General features: G+C 37.3%; 3 protein-coding genes and 1 long non-coding RNA gene across 13 annotated transcripts in view; 2 read left to right on the top strand and 2 right to left on the bottom strand.

The window, feature by feature from the left end:
• Nucleotides 1–11: 11 nt before the first annotated feature.
• LOC130179790 (dr1-associated corepressor) lies at nucleotides 12–4,395 on the bottom strand. 2 transcript variants are annotated; one of them, XM_056392842.1, is made up of 6 exons: nucleotides 4,175–4,395; nucleotides 3,371–3,443; nucleotides 2,579–2,672; nucleotides 1,884–1,981; nucleotides 1,302–1,401; nucleotides 12–771 (listed from the first exon to the last, which is right to left on the bottom strand). In XM_056392842.1, exons 1-6 carry the CDS (start codon nucleotides 4,214–4,216, stop codon nucleotides 741–743), a joined length of 438 nt encoding a protein of 145 aa, XP_056248817.1. In that variant the 5' UTR covers nucleotides 4,217–4,395; the 3' UTR covers nucleotides 12–740. The 2 variants fall into 2 exon arrangements, with proteins under 2 accessions (XP_056248817.1, XP_056248815.1); XM_056392840.1 differs by having other exon boundaries at nucleotides 1,865–1,981; nucleotides 4,175–4,387.
• si:dkey-177p2.18 (phospholipase B1, membrane-associated) lies at nucleotides 2,680–13,826 on the top strand. Of its 2 annotated transcripts, none has more exons than XM_056392837.1 (16): nucleotides 2,680–3,517; nucleotides 5,716–5,753; nucleotides 7,452–7,542; nucleotides 8,116–8,174; nucleotides 8,824–8,891; nucleotides 9,410–9,453; nucleotides 9,721–9,841; nucleotides 10,164–10,215; nucleotides 10,333–10,413; nucleotides 10,935–11,000; nucleotides 12,018–12,109; nucleotides 12,476–12,557; nucleotides 12,921–13,022; nucleotides 13,120–13,215; nucleotides 13,524–13,595; nucleotides 13,688–13,826. In XM_056392837.1, the coding sequence occupies exons 1-16, from the start codon at nucleotides 3,505–3,507 to the stop codon at nucleotides 13,802–13,804; spliced, it is 1,194 nt and encodes a 397-aa protein (XP_056248812.1). In that variant the 5' UTR covers nucleotides 2,680–3,504; the 3' UTR covers nucleotides 13,805–13,826. The 2 variants fall into 2 exon arrangements, with proteins under 2 accessions (XP_056248812.1, XP_056248813.1); XM_056392838.1 differs by having other exon boundaries at nucleotides 2,680–3,552.
• LOC130179791 (uncharacterized) lies at nucleotides 13,066–15,613 on the bottom strand. Its single transcript, XR_008829326.1, has 4 exons — nucleotides 15,476–15,613; nucleotides 13,678–13,870; nucleotides 13,495–13,530; nucleotides 13,066–13,200 (listed from the first exon to the last, which is right to left on the bottom strand). It is a non-coding gene; the product is annotated as an uncharacterized LOC130179791 (long non-coding RNA).
• larp1b (La ribonucleoprotein 1B) overlaps nucleotides 15,172–17,707 on the top strand; it is a 30,145-nt gene continuing 27,609 nt past the window's right edge. For 4 of the 8 annotated variants that reach the window (XM_056392836.1, XM_056392835.1, XM_056392833.1 and 1 more), the window contains exon 1: nucleotides 15,172–15,954. In XM_056392836.1, coding sequence (XP_056248811.1) covers nucleotides 15,594–15,954 — 361 coding nt within the window. In that variant the 5' untranslated portion in view covers nucleotides 15,172–15,593. The remainder of the gene's footprint in view (nucleotides 15,955–17,707) is intronic. The other 4 variants (XM_056392830.1, XM_056392834.1, XM_056392829.1 and 1 more) reach the window with 2 other exon arrangements.

Here is a 17,707-nt window from a genome sequence, read left to right as displayed (position 1 = left end):
ACACAGAAACGTTGAAATGAACTTATTTATTTACACATTATTTATTTTCACATTTCATATGCAAGAGTTTTCTGCGTTTTAAAACAATAATTTACAAGTGCTTTAAAAATGAAACGCTCAATAGAAACCAGAAAGGCCACTATTCAGCTAAATAAGCACTTTGTTTTTACAGATCGCTGCAGGTCACATTTTCACAACCTTTCTGACTAGAAAACAAAATTTAATAAACAAAGTTGAAAAAACTTTTCACTTGGATGTCAAATGAAATGCTCCAATATGAAAAACCAAACTAATGTCTAAATGAAGTAGGTGCAAAAACCACAGACTTAATGGTCACATTACTAGATCAAAACAAAAGCTGTTAAATGTGCTGTACAAATAAAGTTAAACAAAAATTTCCTGATCAACAAAAAAGTTTTAAACTTTATAAGTTAAACTATTTTCTTCAGTGCAAACTTACACACAGCATTCAAGTCCTTCATGTCCTCCTAAAACACACTGCTACAAACATGAAGGTGAAGGGCCAAATAACAAAAAGCCATGTCTTTCTTTTTTTTCTTAAGAAAAAAAACAAACAAATTTATCCAAAAACTGACTAACAGCACATAACTTCAATATTTTCCCCCCAAAACGATCGTCTTGTAATAGTGAATATCACTCGATGAAATAAAACTTAAATAAAGATAAACTTAATAACAAGAATGATGTGGCGGTCATAGCGGTTTCCTGGGGTTGTAAATTCAGTTATAAGCAGATGTAGAGCTCCGACTCCTGCAAGAGAGAGAGAGAAAGAGAGAGAGAGAGCGAGTGAGTCAGTAACTGGGAAACTAAATAATAAAAATGGAAAACAAGCGAGAAAATTATCCTGCCCTCAAAATCCTGTGAGGTTAATAAACTCATAATAACTGAGGTTATTAACTAGGATGGATGTTGCTGTTTACATCTTTTATATTAGTTGTTTGTCCTCAGCTCAAACAAAGAATCAAAACTTTTAAATCACACACAAAAAAACAACTTTTCTCTGGTGCCACACGACAAATTTGTGTAATGAACATTTCAGCCTCATGGGGTCGCTATTGTAACTCGTCACCCACCAACACAAACAACCTTATGCTGCTGAGCAAGAAGGTCTAACCTTTTTATTTCTAATGTAGTGTAATGGTGGCTATGAAAAAAACAAAGACAAGCTTAAGAACATCCTTGTAATCTGTGCTCTTGTATCTTTGTAAAGACTAAAAAATATATATCCTAGTTTTTGGTTTAGTTGCATGTCAGAGTGTTTTCAGAGTCATGATTCATACGCTGGAGCTGGAGTCGTTGTCCAGTGAGTTGAGGCTCCTCCGCGGCAACGTTTCACCCACATCAGTCGTTTTTTTAACACAAATTTCATGACGTCTCGTCCTGGAAAACACAACATGTAAAACACAGATTAGAGAAACCAGAAAATTAATCGACCATTTTCAGATATGATTAATAATTTCAGTCATTTTTTCAACAGAAATGTGAAGGTTTTCTGCTTTACTTTGTCTCATGACAGTTAATTTAATCTTTTCTGGTCTTGGACTTTTGGTTGAACAAAATAAGTGACTTTGAGCTCTGACATATATTAAACATTTTTTTTATATTATTAGATTAACTAATAATGCAAATAAACATTGCAATTTTGATACAGACTGTAGATTTAACAAACAGTTTCAATATCAGATAAAATGAGGCTTTATTGATCCCTAGAGGAGAAATGCAGGAGTTGCAGCTCAAGGACAGAAGTAGAGATAAGTGTAGAAATATTTAAAAAAATGAATAGTGAGATGTTTATAATATAAAAACAACACTAACAGCTGATAACGAACGGTCCAATCTCTACCTGTATAACGGCCACATACTCATGCCTCTGTTGTCCTTCTGGGCTGCCGTAGATGTCGTTCGCTCCACCAGGTCTTTCAGGAAGTGGAAGAGCTTCTCTGACTCTATGCACTGCTTCCTAGAAAGCAACACAATTAATTCATTTCCAACTCTTCATTTAAATACTTTTAAAATGCATTTCCATTTAAAAGAAAAAACACGACTAATATTGTTAAACATCTATGCTGCATCCTAAATATTCTAGGGAAGTCACGCTAAGAAAATGGACAGAAGTCTGTTTGCAAATTAATTTTCTTAATTTGAGAGTCTGCTGTAAAATTTTTATTGTAAATGACGAAGATTTAATTATTAAATATTAAGAAAGAAAAACAGTTTGACTAAAGTCCAATAGTACAATTAGTAAAATAACGCACAACGAGTTATTGTGCAGCAATTTCATACAAAATAGTCACTATGAAGATAGGTATATAGTGCATACTCTATATTATTAGTTTGGCATACAGACAGTGAACGCATCACAGCTAAATTTGTCCTGATTTGTTCTTTAATTTAAATTTATGTAAAAATATCCAGTCAGCACAGCTACAAATAAAGAAAGTTAGTGAGTGTTTGTATAAACTGTATGAACTAAACAGACAGAAGCTGATTAACATCATGTTAAATAAGACAAAGCCAGTTATTTCCTGTGTGAAGGTGGAGCAGCAGAGTTACTTACATGTGAGCTACAGACACGACCGTGCTGAGCTTCGACTGAGTTATCAGACAGGCTTTGGTCAACAGAGACTTCAGGAACATCTCCAACGCCCGAGCTGATCTCTGTGGTTCAGGACTTCACAGCTCCACAACACCACACACACATCTCTGCTCTATATGACAGTTTCCTCCAGGATCACAGCAGGAAACAGATTGTATCACCTGCAGGGATATTTTTCCTCCATTTTATTGAATTATTTATTGTTGCATGATTGTTTTTTGTTTATTAATCCCTCATTTAAAAAATAGCAGTGCATTAAGCTGAGTAGGTGGTGGCTTTCACTGCCTCACAGAGCTGCAACACCTGGAAAAAACATCAGTTTTAGTGTCTAAAAATGTAGTTTCAATGGCTTTTCTAACAGGACAATAACATACAGCATACTATAATGCATAACTACCATACTTTTATATAATAAAAGTAACACACTGGAGTTTAAGTATTTAAAACACTTAAATAGCTCAAGTAAAATGCATTTTAAAAAAAACTTCAGTTTTAAAAAGCTTTAAAAATAGATTTTAATTTGGTCTGTATTCAAGAGGTGTTGTATGCCATGTGTTAAGCAGGGTTCAACCACATAGGTTAGCATTTGATCAATGGCATAATGGAGGGACTACAACTCCCAGCATGCCTGGCAACACTTAAGGAAGAGTTGGAGGAAGACGGAGGGAGGGGGCTGCTGCAAAACAGAGGGATGAAAGATGAGTGAAGCACCGATCAGCTTCACTTCTACAGCTGCAGGTTTAAAAAGGATACAGATGATCACAGGAACCGCCATCGCAATCCTCCCCACCTCTGTGTCCTTCTGCATGATCTTTTTGACACGACTCTGCGAGCAAAAGCAACAGATTTCACTCCAGTAGACCACAGAAAATTACAACAAAGTTAAGATGCTGCATTCAGGTGCTCCTTGTAAACTCCTGTTCCCTAGATCTCAGGTAGTGGATTCAACATGATTTCAGTTGAGTTGATGAATGATGCAACAGCTATTTAGAACATAATAAAGGTTTAACAATTTATTAGTCCATATAGGATTATTTTTGTTGTAAAAATAGGTAAAGTGCATGCACACGAGGACTCCCAAGATGAGCATGAAAGGTGACACGACAAAGGGGTGGGGGGAAGAAAATAAAATGAGCCGTGTTGGTCAGTGGTCACCTTACATGCACTTTAGAGACGGTCCCTAACTTCAGCTAGTCTTTATCCGGTTATTAATAAACACCAAAGAAGAAGAGGGAGCTTTTCATTTTCCCTGTGTACGGGCGACTCGCACAAGACACCTGTGCAGCTTCAGTAAAACTGCACAACAGATGAGTCTGTGAATAATGGAATCACCCAAAAGTGATCGGGGTTTAACCGCTGAATGTCCGAATAACTGTTTACACGACTGCTGTTGTTTACCCTCGAAGATAAACAGAGATTTCCGACAGCCCCTAAACGCAGCAAGTGCTACTACACTCCATGCGTGCGTGAACGGAGTTAGCAGTTAGCAGTTAGCATGTAGCCCGTCATTCGGCTTCTTTAACAGCTTTAATTCATCAGAATAAAGTTTGTACTCACAGGGGGGAACCGTACATTATATCTTCTCTTCTGTCCGGGCATTTTACTCGCTTCAATCCGCGCGGCTCGATCACATTTTTCATGTTTTTACCGCAAACCGCCGCGGAGTCCATTTGTTTACCTTCAGCAGGAAGACACCTGAAAAACTGATGGAGAAAAAAACACCTGAGGTCAACGTCGGTGACCCCGATAATCACGTCATGACCCTCGCACTGTGATCATCAACAAACATATATCATATAGTAAAAGAATTTAATTAAAACCTGGGGGTTTAAATGTTTGATAAATGCCATTCTTTTACATATAAAGTAATTCTATTCAAATTATTAGCTATTCATGTTGAATAAAGAGTCATGTATTTGTCTTAAGCCACAAACAGTGTAATAGTGGAAACAAGTGTGGTCTATAATAAATATTGAATTACTAAGACTATTTACACACATAAAATAAGGAGAAAAAAAAACTTGTTTTCCCAACAAATCAGTAGAAGTTCACAAACAACTAATATATTACTTTGATAAATACAAGCACATTCTGTGTTAGTTTGATGTAGTACAGATAGTTTTGTTGGAATTTATTTATCAGGGACTCCACGCACATCACTGTGCTGTGAAAGTCCTACAACTCAAGACAAAAAAACATTATGTCATATATATATATATATATATATATATATATATATATATAGAACACAGCATAAAATTAAACCTGTTAAAAGCACATATGACAACAGTGGAGGCTAACTACAAAAAGGATGAATGACAGATACTCATACACACTCAGAAAAATAAAATAATAGCAGCACAGAACAGTAAAAATGTTCAATGCATGAAACCATTTAAAAAGCTGCGTCTCACCCTGAGTCAGTTCAGTTCAGCTGATTCTACAAGATCTGATTTCTTATTTTGAGACGTGGTCTCAATTAAATACATTACAAGCAATAATTTTAATATGAAAGTTTAGCTTTCAGCTTGTTTAGCTTGTTACTTTTTTATTTTAGTTTGGCTTGAGTCTGATTTAAGCAAAGTTTAACTGGTCTCCTCTTCGTAATCCATGTTGTTTACAGTTGGTACATCAATGTGAATTCATCATATGTACAAACACGCACTTTACTTTAATTTGGACTTTACATGTTTACAATCATAAATTGATTAACTACAGTATATTACTGTGTGTGGAGTGCTCTGGCTTTGCTAATGGCTGCAAAGGTCAAAGATAAGACTCATCATTATTCATTTCAAAGGTTATACCTCTCTAATAAAGCGTCAGACCAGCAGGAAAAACCTCAGTATTAATATTTTTCTCTTTCTTATTGGAATACGGAAACATGCTGCACTGTGTGCTGTTTGTAGTCTGTGTATTTAGCACGTGTCATGTCGACGGTAGGTGATAAAATACATATGATTGTATTCTCTTGTTTTGTCTGTATTTACTGTGAAACTCACCAACTTCACTGCAACTCTTTTAATCTGATGCTTCTACGGTTCGAGTTTAAACGGGATCTGAAACAAAATCTGTCTAATTGTTCTTCTCTCTTGCAGGCGGCACATCGAGTGGAGAAGAGGACACTTTCAACCAGGTATTGTCTCTGTCTACGACATTCAACACAGCACAACCTGATGAGATCACACAACAAAACCATTTTAATTCTCAGCGCTTGTTTTACATTCTCAAAATAGATCCATGTGGTTTATTTGTCAGCAGAGAGCAGTGGTCACAAAGCTGCTGTTTGTTTGTTGTGGTCAATATCAGTCTGTCTGAAATGTAAAGAATAGTTAGTTTCGTTTTTATCAAATGTCAGACAAGTTCACTGACCCCAGCCACAATTTAGTTGCTAGACGATGCAGCTAATTAAAAGTTTTAAACTATTATCTATGTGTTTATTAATTTATTGTTTAATAACACATTTTGTAAATAAATAAATTTAAAGGTCAAATAAAGAAGTTTCATACCAAGATGTGAAACCTCTGAGAATCACCACTGAGTACTGATAGATTGTTCTTCTTTTAACCATAAAATAGGTTCATTTCAATCATTTCACGTTGCGTAGAAGCAAAAGCTGGAGTTGGTTTTACATTTTGACTTTCAGGTGATTATGGTACTGAGGAACAGCTCTGTGTCAGGTGATCTTCCTCCGTTTTGAAAGTTTTACATGTGACGGCTGCAGAGTGTGAAACACAGTCAAGTTTAACTGCGGCCGAGTGCCGGCACACTCGGCTGTGTTCTGTGACTGAGAGGCCAGATGTGGGCCACCTCTGGCTAATACATGGCTGCCATATTTAGGTGAAGGGGTTTTTGAGGAGCTGAGAATGCAGCACTCAGACTTTAGATCAGTAGAGCAGGTTTAATACTGATCATGAGTCTAGTTGGGTCGAGACATTTTAGATGCTGGGTGACGACATGAGCCGGAGCCAGAATCAGAATGACCACGTTAGAGCGGAAACACTGGAAGTTCTGCAAAATGTCTGCAAATTTTCATGCTGACGCCGTTTTTCTACATTCTTGAACAGGATAACTGAAGAGCAACACACAGCAGAAACCTCATTCTTACACCACAGGTGCTCCATGTGGAGAAGATGATCTGATGAGGTTTTGGAGCATTTTTTCTGAACTAATTTGCATTTTAATAAGGAAACACTGACTTCCCAGAAATCGCTATAACTGCTGAACAAGTTCAAATTGATACTAGATATGCAGCAGGCAAAGACAAACCTGTTGGGATAATAAATCTTGACTAATTATTGAGCTGATTATCTTAATTAATTCTTGTGAACATAATAACTCAAGAACTGCACACATACACCACAGGGACTCCATATGGTGCAGATGATCTGATTAGATTTTGGTGTGTGTTGCTGCATAAATTTGCATATTAATGAGGCAAAACTGATTTTTAAAACTATTTAAGTTTCTACGTTTACGATTCTTGATGATAGACGACTAGTGCTGTGAGGATATGTGTTCTTTTGTCGTGGAGATCATGACACGATCATGCATTTCACCTGTATTTAAGCAGGAAAAGCCTCATTGAGATCAAAAGCATCCTGGCAGGTTTTAGCAGTGAGCTACAGGCGTTAGCAGGATAAACAACATGAAACAGATCACACTCAATACGCTTCAAAATTAGATTTACACAAAAATGTGATTATAAAATCATCAATAACATTTCTAATACAAAGATTTCATCCATAAAAACAACCTAAATGTCACATCTCTTCAACTTGACTCCTGACGCCACATTAACCAGTGTGAATGTGTGTGTGTGGTTTTCCTGCAGGATGTTTTTGGAGCAGATTTTCTCCAGCGTGATCTGCATCCTCTGTTCCACTGCCCTGATATGAGTCCGTCTCCAGCCGTGCCCACCTCAGGTGACTGTCCCTCCACCAACGTCTGTGGTGATGTTAGTTAGTTCATTAGTTTTTGGCCCCAAACAGCAGAAAAACCTGCACTGAAGTGGTTCGTACTTGCTGAGGAAAATGACTCCTTTGCTTTATATCTGCCTTTTTAAATCTTTGAGCCTCATAAAGTTTAATGTTTGAATGTGACATAGATCCTCTGTGTGCATGTGCAAGGTGCAGGGCGTCTCTGAAATTCAGGTGAAAATATAAACTAAAGAATTGTTTTTATCCCTAACAGGTGTATCATGCTCTTTATTGTGCCGTTAATATCGCACTGAAGGATTTAAAAAGGCATAAAGGGACGAGTATCAGGAGAAAAACCGGCACAGCTGAATTTTTATATTTATGTTTATTGGAAAAAGTATAAAGAAAGAAAAAGCAAAAGCAAGTACTGCAAGTGAGACATTAATAGAATTTTCAAAAATAAAATAATAAAATAAAACTGTGAAAAAATTTAATAAAGAATATGAATATAATACAAATATGGACAATGTGCAATGTACATGTTTCTGACTATTTCTCCTGGTTTTTCTTCTGTTGTAGTTGAATATGTGAAAGCTGCAGACGTCAAAGTCATCGCTGCACTGGGAGACTCTTTAACTGTGAGTGAAGTGGCGTTAAACTAACAGACGTAGTAATAAAACTTTATTTGGGTATTTGATGATTTAATTGGGAACTCTATTAGTTTGTACTGGCAGAGAAATCACCACAAGTTTGGGTTTTTTAATGGCTGCAAAATAAAGTAAAACAATCCCATCAGTTTTTATTGTGAAATGTTGTTTGATCCTGCGTCTTTTTACAAGCGTATTGGTTGGATTTTATTTTAAAATCTCCTTCTGCTAAAATATGTTTGTGTTTAATGACATTTTAACTAATGATGCCACTTTTCTTCATAAAATCTTTATCCATCAGTCAAGACAAACAGGGCCGAGCCTCTGTAGTTGTGTTGTGACTGGTTCAGAGAGAAGCAACAGCTCATCACATAATAACTCTGCCTTGTTCGACCATACAAACCAATAGATAATAAATGATATATAATCGATAATCGAGACACTGTCCTTTATTAGAGTCATCAGTCAGGATCTTTGTGTGTACTTCAGGAAGTCAAAGTATTTTATCGATCTGGAAATAATCTTTTTTTGTGATTTAAACACACAGGCTAAAACACTTTATTGTTTTTATTACTGCAAAACTTATTGATATTGGAATAGAATTGATTAAGATTATTGTCTGTATGTGTTTTTATTGCAGACAGCTATTGGTGCCAATGGATCAACAATTTTGTCAGTACCTTTTGAATTTCGTCAAGTGTCGTGGAGGTGAGTCGCACCGCAGCTGATCACACGCTCCACTTGAGATCATCTTTTTATCTTTATCTTAATCATTTTATATTTATATTTATCTTTATTCTTTTGTCTTTGGTGTTTTCTCATTGCAAATGTACGAAATCCACGATAGCTTTGCCTGTTATTATTGTTTTATTTTTATTTTGTTGTTTTTTATTTATAACAGTAATTTATTGCTCTGTGTGTGGATGGAGTTATTGTTTTACTTTACTTTTATTCAGTAAAGCATTTTGTGTTACATTGTTTGTATGAAAGGTGCTTCACAAATAAAGTCTGATTGATCGATTGATTGATTTTTAACCTACACCTCTCATCAAGATCTCCATCTCTTGGAGAACATCAGTTCCCTGTCAGAGCTATTTAACTTTATCTTATCTAGCCAGCCCCTTTATGGCTTATTATACAGACCTATTACATGGATTCTTCATATGATAAAATTATTATTATGATTCATGTTTTTATTGGTGTCATTTCTCTTTCTTTCTCTGCAGCATCGGAGGTTATGGGACTTATCAAAATGTCATTACACTGGCAAGTAAGTTAATTTATACTGAGTACATAAGAATATAAACACACTGGCTGGAATGAGTTAGCGACCTAGCCTGGTCCATTCTTCTTTCTTATGTAGGTTTGTGGGAAAATGATTCTTTAGCTGAGATTATTTCTGATTCCAAAGAAACTAAAACCAACTTTTAATAACGCTTTTCTTTAAGTTCAAATGTAGGTAGATATTGGAGAAAATCAGCTTTTTATTTCTGTCAGATGATCTGAAACTAATCTGTTGACTCGTTTCTGTCTCTAGATATTTTTAAACTCTTCAATCCCAAACTGCTGGGTCCGTCCCCGGTGATGACGTTCAACGGTCGGCCCACAACTGTCAACGAGACCGGCTTCAACTTCGCCGTCACCGGCCACAACACGCTGTGAGACTGTGTCTTACTTTGTCTCTCTGCTTTTTATTCTTGTGTTTTCTCTTGGGGATTTTTCTCTTTCCTTTCGTCTGTTCATCTTACATCGACTCGCTGTTGATATTTTAGAAACTCAGCTGTGATTGTGTTCAATATCAAAACAGTCAAAGGAGGAAAATGTTTGATTTTGTGGAGCTATAACTCAAATCAGATAGAATATATATCCATTGTTTGTACCACAACTGTAGTCCTAAAGTACAAAGATCAAAATAATTAAATCTGTAAATGATTTGATATAAAAATGATATTGTTTTATTGAAGTTAACTTCTCCTACAGGAACGTCTCAGATCAGATACGACACATGATAGATACGTTCAAATCTTATCCAGTAAGTCTCTGGGTTCAACTTCTATTCTTCTATAAAATGATCAATAATCTTACTTTTCCTCTTTGTGCACCAGCTGCAGTAACAACTCACTGACCCAGAGTTTGTTCTTTTCTTCAGGGTCTGAACTTCCAGGAGGACTGGAAGGTGGTGACGATGCTGATCGGCATGAACGACATCTGTGATTACTGTAAAAACAAGGTGAGGAAGGGTGGGCGGATTTGCTTTTTTCTTTTTATTCAATCTGCGTTTGTTGCACACAGCTCAGTCCAAGCGAATAGTTTTCGTTTCATTTCATTATTTTTGTCCTGAGATCTCACGTCTTTAAATTCTCCCCGTAGCGTCGTCCTGCAGGGTGTGTCAGTGCAACATGACGTGACTGCTGGGTGTGGTTACAGGTGTAACAAAGGAGGCTTCTGACCACACCCAGCAGCTGTGCCAGGTGTGGTCAGAGGTGAAACTCTCAACCAGAGCGGAACAGACAAACACTGAATTAAGTTAATCTCTAAATCTGATGAATGTCCTGTTAGAAACCTGTATCTCACCACACTTTTATTCTTGTCAGGATGGAAAAATCACATGATTGTTCATTTACAGACTATTCTCCAACTAGTCAGTGGCAGGGGAAAGAATCTGATATGTATTAGGCCTGTACATGAAAAGATAATAAAATGACAGGAATAAAACCGCTTGTGATCCTCTTCTGCTCAAACTCTCCACAGACTTTGTTTTCCCCCGACAGCTTCATCCACTACATGACAGAAGCTCTGGACCTGATGATGAATGAGGTAAAAAAAAACAAAACATAAAACACCTCACATCAAAATAAAATAAGAAATAAGATGAAACGTTCACAGCCAGCTTCATTAGCGTCCAGTCACACCTGTGTGAAATCCATTTCCTCACGAAGAAGGTGACGCTGGTTGTTACTTTACTTCTGACAGAAGTCATTAACGTGAGTGTATTCTGCTCCTGTCCCATGACTGCAGACTGTGCTGCAGTTGTTTTGTGGAGCAGTTTATACTCAGGCCGAGCAGCATTATACAAAATAAGATAACATGATAATCTCCTGCGTTTTGAACTCTCTGAAAGGACGGCACTGTTAAAAACGCTGCTTTCAACTGCTGCTAAATTCAACCTAAATCAAAGCAACTTTTTCTTTGTGGCTATTTAGGACTTTACGAGCATTTAAAAGCAAGTACATAATCATTTACTAAATGGTTCATAACAAACTATAATTGTGAAGTATTATTGCAGAAGTGTTTGTCAACAATTATATGACGACATATTTCATATTATGACAGGATTTTATTGAACTATATCACCAGCCTCCTGTGATCATCCCTCACAGGAGGAGTTACAGTTCTTGATAAGTGTTTATCACTACATTATAATGTGTTATAAAACATTTAGTAAATGTTTAAATATTATTAATGTTACATCAGCTGTTCTTCATCCAGTCATTCTAAGATGGTGTCGGCCGCTGCCTCTTCTACAGCTGTGTTATGTGTTTTGATCGAATTGTCAACAAATGAAACCAGATACGAACAAACTGTGTAAAGTTTTTTATTTTTTATCTTAAATTAGCTGAATCAGTTGTATTAGTGTTAATGCTGGATTTTTCCATTTCATATTCATTCAGCCAGTTTCGCAGATGAAACACACACATCAGGTTCCTGATACAGTGATTGTGTAGTCTTGTCCTGACCGTAGCTTTGTGTGTGTGTGTGCGGTGGTGGACATGTAGACATTTGAACACCCGCTCTTAAGGAACTGAGTTCATGAACGTCCTCTTCCGGTTCCAGATCCCCAGGACCATCGTGAACGTGGTGCAGATTCTTTCCATGAAGCCTCTCAGAGAAGTTCAGAGGCCAACTCTGGGCTGTCAGCTCCAAAAGTCAGCTGACACACTTTCCTCTTTTGCTCTGTTTATTCCCATTAAACATCATCATATACACTGTAGTATTACATCATATATACTGTAGTATTTCATCCTATATACTGTAGTATTACATCATATACACTGTAGTATTTCATCCTATACACTGTAGTATTTCATCATATATACTGTAGTATTTCACTAGTATTGTAGTATATCGTCAGTGCTGTAGTGACTACAACAGTGGATCCATATCTCACCTGTCCGACTTCAGTTTCCAGATCTGATGAGATTACAAATCATAATTGATCTGATAATCTGATTATGTGTTAACCTGATGAAATGATAATCCAATAGTGTGATAATCTGATAATCTGCTCACAGGAGTTTCTGCTCTTGTCTCATTCAACCTGAAGAAAACTCCCCCGAGCTGAAGGAGCTGGTTGAGACTAACTTTGAGTTCCAGGTGTGTGTGTCCGTTGAAGCAGTTTCAGGTCATCATAATTGATTATACAATGTCAGAAAATGGTGACAAATGTCCGTCTCAGGTTCTTAGAGTCCAAGATGACGTCTTCATATGTCCAACCAACAGATTTTCAGTTTACTATAGAACAGAAAAGCAGAGGCTGAAAACTGTTTTTTGTTCTTGCATTTTAGCTTAAAGAGGAAAAAATGGCTGCAGCTCTAACTAGAATAGAAAGTGTGGTTGTGTAGTCTACAGCTGAGACGTGTTCATGGAAATCAAAACAAGTTGTGGTGGACAGTTTTTGAACAAGGCTCAACTTTTTAAAACATTTTTTAACATTTATTTAACTTCCCTTGTTTATAGAGAAGATTAGAGAAGCTTCTAAACAGCGATCGCTTCTTCAAAAAGGACTTTGCTGTTGTTCTGCAACCTTATTTAAAGAACACACAACCAGCGAGACTTCCTGTAAGTCACACACACACACACAATCTTATTTTAAAGCTTTTACATTTTTTATTGCCTTTATCATTTTCTTTTTTTACATCTTCTCTCTTTACTGCAGGACGGGAAACTTGACATGAGCTTCTTCACGGCAGATTGTTTCCACTTCACTGTTAAGGGACACGAGAAACTGGCAAAGGGACTGTGGAACAACATGGTAAAGTTTTAAGTTTTTAAAGTTGTAATGATTATGTTTAGGTAACTGTGACAGAAATTTGTAGTAAGGTAAAAGTTTGGTTTAGATAAGGTTAAACTCCACCTGAAGTCACTTCAAATACAGATGAAATCACAGCAGGTTGCTAAGACGAATATATTGATATTTCTATCAAATGTTTTGAAGTGAATTAATCAGGTTATAGTCCTGGTCATTTTGGGACAGAAAAAGCTCAGACATGCTGTTCTTTTAAAGTTATGATTTAATAATTATGATACTGACCCTGAAAATTAATCGGCATGTTTCCTTAGTTCCAGCCTGAAGGAGGGAAAGAGATGATAAAGACATTTGATGAGCCGATAAATCTCATCTGTCCACCGAAGGTACAACACGACCGACACAATGAAGATTTATAAATGTGATGTCTGTTCATAAACCAAGTTGTTCTGAGCTCATTTTCCTCACTTTTCTGCAGGAGCATCCGTACATTTACACCAAACCCCGAGCTGCGTCGTCTGCAGCGGCACTGAAGCATTTCTCCCTGATGCTGATGTCTCTGCTTTCTGTGTTTGTCCCGTTTCATTTACTGTAATTCGACTCAACAAAAGCTGAGTCCTGCTGGAGCCACCGATCCCACAACACAAACACTAGGGGAAGTCTAAAGGTATATAACAAAATATAGATATATAATTCTTGTCACAGATCATTGACATACAGAATTTACAAAACTCTTCATGTTCTCACATTTGCTCATGATAAAAATAAAGACGTTTCAATCAATGACTCCAGAGTGAGATCACTATGGCAACACACACATCTTCATATCTTCTGTTAATAAACTAAAAACTTGAAACTTATTTATAAATTTCAGCGTTTACAGAATAACTGAATCCTCTTGTTACCCAGCTGCTGTAAGTGCTCTCCCAAAAAGACAGATTAAAGCTAAGATTTTATGTCTTGCAGATGTTGTTGTGTATATGTATAGTGAACTGTTTATCTGTCCACATGATAACAACACTGGGACACACTCGTGATTTGAATATTCTGCGGACTGATTTATTTGCAAATAATCTGGATAAAGTCTGGGTAATAAGGCAGATCATTCAGTGAAAGGATCTCCATTAACTATTATTCACTCATTACTGACATTAATCCACTATTGCAACATAATTTACTGTCATTTGATGCTGTCATTTGCAAGAAAAACATAATAATTATTAAGAACTGTTATAGCAACAAAGAACTTAATAAAGACATCAAAGAACTTATCACTTTATACATTTCCTACAGGATTTTTAATGGTTGGTCAGTATAAAGTTGGATTTTCTGTCTTACTGTCTTATTTCACTTTAATTAATTAATTTTAATCAGTTTGTTACATACATTTTGGATTCTATTTTCCTTTTTTTTATGTGAGGCACTGAATTTAGTCCCCTATAAAAAGGAGGATTATTTTATATTGTACATGCTGTTTCTCTCATTTTAATATGATTACATCAGAATTTCATGAAGGCAGGATTTACTGCAGGACTACTATAATTACTACTTACTATTTGTACTTAATAAACTGAGTGTATACACTTCAGTTTAATATACAAACTGTACAATACATGTTCATATTAATCATAATTATCAAATGTAAATCTAATCCGTCTGTGTATACTGTACTAAAACAATGTTTGCACATGCACTGTACACAAGTAAGTTAATCCTTGCCTAAACACTTTGCCACTAAAGCTGATTATGACTCTAGAAATAATCATTAGCTATACTCAAAGCTTTTCACCTCCATATTATGTAGAACATGTTGGGTTTTCTTCCTCAAAATTTCAAATTACTGTCAATATATATATATAATTTAATAATAATATAATAAGAAAAAAGTGTTTGTGTTGCAGTAGCGCGCTGTGGCCGCGGGGGGCAGCAGAGCCACTGTTTACAGGCAGAGAGCAGCAAGCTGCACGAGCTCTTAGCTGGTAGCGTGGAGTTGGAACCAGAGACCGAAAGGAGGTCGCTGTAGTAGTTTGTAAAAAAAAGTTATAGAAACTCGCAGGTGAAGCCATTCAGCTTGTGTCGTTTACATGGTGACAGATTACGGACTCAGAGGTAACTACTTGTTGGTATGAAACTGTATATAAGGGCGGTAAATAACTACATTTAGCTCGGGCTCGCGGACTTCTGCATGGTCGCTAGCTAGCTAACGGTTAGCTACAGGAGCTACTTGGTTAGCTGGCTAGCGAGGTCCAGCCCAAAAGTTGTTTACCTCAAGTTGTGGATGCGGTCACCCCCTCAGCTTTTCACGACTTTTCTCTGGGATAGGAGAGCAAGGACCAACAATTCACACTGGATTTAACACTGTGCGCTGTTAGGAAACTAGCAGGATGTCCACAGAGGTTGAGTGTAGTCAGGTCGACTCCGGTTTGACAGCGGCCAGCTGCGGCGGAGCGGAGGAGAAGAACCAAAACAAGTCCGAGGGACAGAAAGAGCATCAAGAACAGGGGCAGAAAGGCTCGGAGAAACCACTACAAGATGGTCACAGCTCCGAGGCAGCCAAGAGCCCCGCGGACACGCACAAGAAATGCAAAGAAAACGACAAAGAAAACGACCAAAGCAGCAACGCTGACTCGGCTGTTGAGGCGGTGAAGAGGAAAGTTGTTGAAGCCCCTCCGCCGAAAGTCAACCCGTGGACGAAGAGGACTACGGGCAGAGTGCCGATCAACAATATCAGCTCCCAGGAGAAAGGTGAGATGGGTTTTTTTTTTAATTACCTCACATGATAATAACAGATTGTGTTGACTAAACTTTACAATATGGTTACTGCTCAGCACGCAGCTCCCCCAGCTGAGCACGTTGTTGCAGCATTTTGACAGCTTCACTGCAGGGAAATCCACTTTAACCTGAACACCACGGGCCTGTCATACCTCATTTGGGCTTATTTAGAGCTGAATGAAGTGCATAAACTTGAATGTCAGCGCAGTCAAGAGGTGTTGATGGTGGCATACAGTATTTGCCCCATCCCCCCCCTGTGCTCGGATTGCTCCGGAGCACCACGTGTTGATTGCTGACAACTGCTACTTCTTTAGCCTGTAACTTAGCTACTACCAACGGGCTCTCACACTGCTTTTCCCTTCTTGGAAATGCCAGTGACACAGTGCCAGGGCTAATGTGGGTTAAATACAGCACACGGGGAAGCTCAATCTGGGCCAAAATCAGCCTCAAGTTTGTGCAGCAGGGTTTGACTCGGTGTATAAAAGCTAAGACTGCCAGGCTAACTGCTCCTGCTGCTGAAAAGACACGTTTTGCATGTCCAATGGCCTGGCAGCCTGCAGTTCCTCCCACCAGCCTGCTCTTCACTGTCACTAGTGAAAGCACAAGTATGTGAACAAGGTGGCCAGACAGGTGGAGAAGTTGTAGTAGGTGTGGGTTGTAATCTAATGACTATGGATAGTGGATTGACTTTGGATTATCTGTGTTAGTTTTTTTGTCGTGCACCACTTAATCATTCACAGTAGAAAAAATGCCTCTCAAAATTTAACAAAGCTCCCCAATTGCTCAGACTGACAAACAAAAAAAATCTACACTTTTTCACTGAGAAAATTATTATTTTTATTATCAGTTAACAATAATATGTATTTATGAAACCTTTTATGTGTGAAAATCAGCTCAAAGTGTTTTATCTTTAAAAAATGTAAAGAGCTGACTTTTTAAATTAATCTATTGATCCTCCTCTTCTGATTGATTGCTCAATTGTTTGTAAAATGACAATAATGAAAATGAAAATCAAGTGCAGTGTCTTCAGATGTACGATCAACGGTCGGAAACCCAAAGATGTTCAGTTTCCAAATTTATAAAACTGAGGAAAAAAAAGCAAATCCACAGAATTAACGAGGCACTCCAGTTTAACACAGGAAGTTCAGTTCATCTGTCATGATGCCATAGATCAGATCAGGGTTTACTTGTTTTCAACTGCGTTACAACCTCAGGGTGCAGAGTTTGGAAGAAGTGGATGTTTGTCAGATGGGGGTTCTAATGGAAGGCACTGTTGCATTATGGGAAATGTAGGATGCAGTTTTTTTTAGTGTGCTACTCATACACTAAAAATCAGGCATTGCAGTTTCTCCTGCTTCAATTTTATTTATTTTTTACTTTCTGATAGACTCGACTTCATGAAAGTTTAACTTTAAATTAATCATTAATTGCTGTAGTTCCCTTTTTAATAATCAAATATCAGAATTGGATTGATTAACTTTCTGTCCATCTGATCAGCTAACTGATTAATAATCTAATCTTTTCATTACTGGTTTAAATGTTGTAACAAAAAAGACAGTTCACTTCACATGTAAGAATTTATTGATAAAGCTATTGATTCATTGTGTGGCCATATTTATATGATTGGCTCTGAAGTAGAAGCAGACGTCCTGTTGAATTCAGACTGTTCAACTAAATTTGAGTTGTGAATGTGTGTCAGAGCCCGGAGCGAGCAGGGGAGCTATAT

This window comes from Seriola aureovittata, chromosome 13, assembly GCF_021018895.1.
Source record: "Seriola aureovittata isolate HTS-2021-v1 ecotype China chromosome 13, ASM2101889v1, whole genome shotgun sequence".
NCBI lineage: Eukaryota > Metazoa > Chordata > Actinopteri > Carangiformes > Carangidae > Seriola > Seriola aureovittata.
This window is presented reverse-complemented; position numbering and strand designations above follow the sequence as displayed.

Bases quoted from the DNA above. Each gene is read 5' to 3' on its own strand.
- LOC130179790 (XM_056392840.1), bottom strand. From the start codon at position 4,216: ATGCCCGGACAGAAGAGAAGATATAATGTACGGTTCCCCCCT. The intron at 2,673-3,370 runs GTATCCTTTTTA...CACAGAGATCAG, and splicing joins GGCGGTTCCTGTGATCATCT to CTCGGGCGTTGGAGATGTTC. The intron at 1,982-2,578 runs GTAAGTAACTCT...GTTGCTTTCTAG, and splicing joins GTCGTGTCTGTAGCTCACAT to GAAGCAGTGCATAGAGTCAG.
- si:dkey-177p2.18 (XM_056392837.1), top strand. The intron at 10,216-10,332 runs GTAAGTCTCTGG...TCTTTTCTTCAG, and splicing joins ATACGTTCAAATCTTATCCA to GGTCTGAACTTCCAGGAGGA. The intron at 11,001-12,017 runs GTAAAAAAAAAC...TTCCGGTTCCAG, and splicing joins TGGACCTGATGATGAATGAG to ATCCCCAGGACCATCGTGAA.